Source organism: Cryptomeria japonica, chromosome 7, assembly GCF_030272615.1.
Source record: "Cryptomeria japonica chromosome 7, Sugi_1.0, whole genome shotgun sequence".
NCBI lineage: Eukaryota > Viridiplantae > Streptophyta > Pinopsida > Cupressales > Cupressaceae > Cryptomeria > Cryptomeria japonica.
Genome location: NC_081411.1, coordinates 325,534,113 through 325,536,671, shown reverse-complemented (window position 1 = coordinate 325,536,671; position 2,559 = coordinate 325,534,113). Strand labels below are relative to the sequence as shown.

At 38.3% G+C, this 2,559-nt stretch overlaps 1 protein-coding gene across 1 annotated transcript in view; it reads right to left on the bottom strand.

Moving 5' to 3' along the window:
• Positions 1–1,290, bottom strand: part of LOC131857099 (SKP1-like protein 1B) — a 6,304-nt gene extending 5,014 nt beyond the window's left edge. The window contains exon 1 of the mRNA XM_059209181.1: positions 1,264–1,290. Within this exon, the coding sequence (XP_059065164.1) occupies positions 1,264–1,290 (27 nt within the window). The remainder of the gene's footprint in view (positions 1–1,263) is intronic.
• Between the last annotated feature and the right edge of the window lie 1,269 nt (positions 1,291–2,559).

Genomic DNA, 2,559 nt, shown 5'->3' with positions numbered 1-2,559 from the left:
TCTTGCAACTTGACAACATGGGTAATGATGGAGGAATGGAAGGTGAGACCTATAGAGGGGAGAGAAGAAGAGAGGGATGGAGAAAGAGATGTAGAGAGGGAGAGAAGAAGAGAGGGATGGAGAAAGAGACCTAGAGAGGGGAGAGAGAAGAGAGATAGTAGAGAGGGATAGAGAAGAGAGATAGAAGAGAGATACCAATGTCAATCTTTTTCTATAAAAAAATTTTTTCTGAAAAATCGGCCTATTGTCGAAATTCCAACTCCAAAGGGTAAAATTCTGATAGAGGAGTGCCGTTGGATGCACAGCATCCTCATCGGAACTCTCCTGGAGGCCGTCGTAAACGACAGCCTCCAGGAGAGTTTCGACGAGGATGTTGTGCATCTGATAGCACTACTCTGTCAGAATTTTACCCGACGGCCTCCAGGAGAGTTCCGATGAGGATGTTGTGCATCCGACAACACTCCTCAGTTGGAATTTTACCCTTTGGAGTCAGAATTCCGACGATAGGCTGATTTTTCAGAACGGTATTCTTTTGGGGTATGAGCATCCATGGCGGCTGTCGAAAAGGTTGGAGGTGATGTCGGAATTGCGACGACCACAAGTATAGTCGGAACCTCTGACACAAAGTTTTTGATGGATTTTTTTGTCGGTAGTGCGATGAAATTGTGTCAGAATTCTGACGATTTGCCGTCGAAATTTTGACCCAAATGTACTAGTGTATGGATGTGATTTCTAAGCCTACACCGAAGAAGTCTCAGAGAAGGAAAAACTTGCACACTTACTAAGTGGACTATTATCCATATCTAAAACTTTCAAAACCGGTTGTGATATGTGCTTATAGTTGCTAGGCAAGGCTTACTTGGAAATTTTGAAATTGGTCAAGCTCTGGTAGAGTAATCTGAATTTATTCATTCTTTTGTTCTGAACCAAATTCTTTCAATTCTTTCACCGGTTTTTTGCATTGATGACAAAGGGGGAGTGCATATATATGAGAAATATCAAAAAAATATCAAACAAAAAATATGGGAAGGATATCAAAAGGAATGTATTTCTTAGGGGCATATGTGTCATATTTTTATTGGACTGGCAAAGAATCCATTTTTCACATGATGTTGCCATCAATGCCAAAGGGGGAGATTGTTGGCAATTGACACTCATTGGATTCATTTGTTGTCATTGATGGCAACAAGATTAGATGGAAGTCATTTACCAGAATTAGGAGGCATTCACCAGCAGAAACCAACATTGGGTATCCAGGATTACAACTAGCACCAACACTGGCATCGACATCCAGCACTTCAGGGAAGCCGACAACAAGGAATTTTTATTTTTAAAATCATTTTGTAATTATTGTATAAGGCCGACATTGTATATCTTTTGTATTGTAAGCCGACATAAGGCATATTGACTGTAAAGGTTATATAGGTCAGTTTGTTAGGTCAATATGATATGACAATATAGGAAGATGTGATATGACAACATAGGATTATGGATATAGAGTTGTGAAATGTGAAGGATATGTATGTAGATCATTTTTATGAAAATGTTATATCATGCAATGATATGTAGATGTTTTGTAAGGCATTCTTGGAGGGAAGGAGATACTGGTAGAAGTGTTTAGGGTTTATGAACTGGTAGAGAACAAAGCTATAAACATAAATCTTTTTGGTATTGCAGATGCATTTTATGAGTTCATTATTACTGTCTTACTTCAGTAGAAGCTTGTAGTTAGTGAGACTCTTTAGTGATGAGAAGTGTACTCTAGGCAGTGTGCCTTCCTGCAAGTGCAGACTCCCTCTCTATGCAATATCTTTCATATGGCCATTGAATTGATATTGTGGGTCACAAATCTCACCGTGGTTTTTCCTCTTTGAGGTTGTCCATGTATAAAATCAGTGTGTTATGGTGTTCATTCATGTGGATGGTTTATTTGCTTCAATTTATATTTTTATTCATTTATCGGTTTATGGGTGTATGTTATAAAAGCACAAAATCTTATCTTACCGATAGAACACTAATTCACCCCCACCTCTTAGTGTTCTTGGATCCCAATAGATGACTACCATGAGGATGAAAGAGAAGTTAATCTCTTTATGGAACTAGATGGCCCGGTTGTTGAAGATGAGGAGATTAAAGCTAAAGTGGACCTAGAAGGTGAGCTCATAAGCGCTCTTGAAGAGTTGAGTAAGAAGAGAAGAGAAATCAACAAGATCAATCATGTTGCTGTAGAAGAAAAAGACCTTTTGAATAAATCCCTAGAAAAGTCCAATCAAATCATTTCAGATTTGAAACTCCGGGTGGAAGAGGCCAAGAAGATATGTGAAGTTACATCCTTTGATTTGATCAAGAAAGAGAAGGAGCATAAAAAGTTAGAATAAGAGATTGTAAGTCTTAGAAAGAATCTTGAAAAGAGTAAGGATGAATTGAAGGTGAAAAATAAATATGAGGGCATCAATGAAGCTTTGGACAAGATGTTGAGCAATCAAAAGCACTCAAAAGATACCGGTGGTCTAGGATTTTAAGAAGGACAAAGTTCAAACAAAAAAGACACATTTGGTA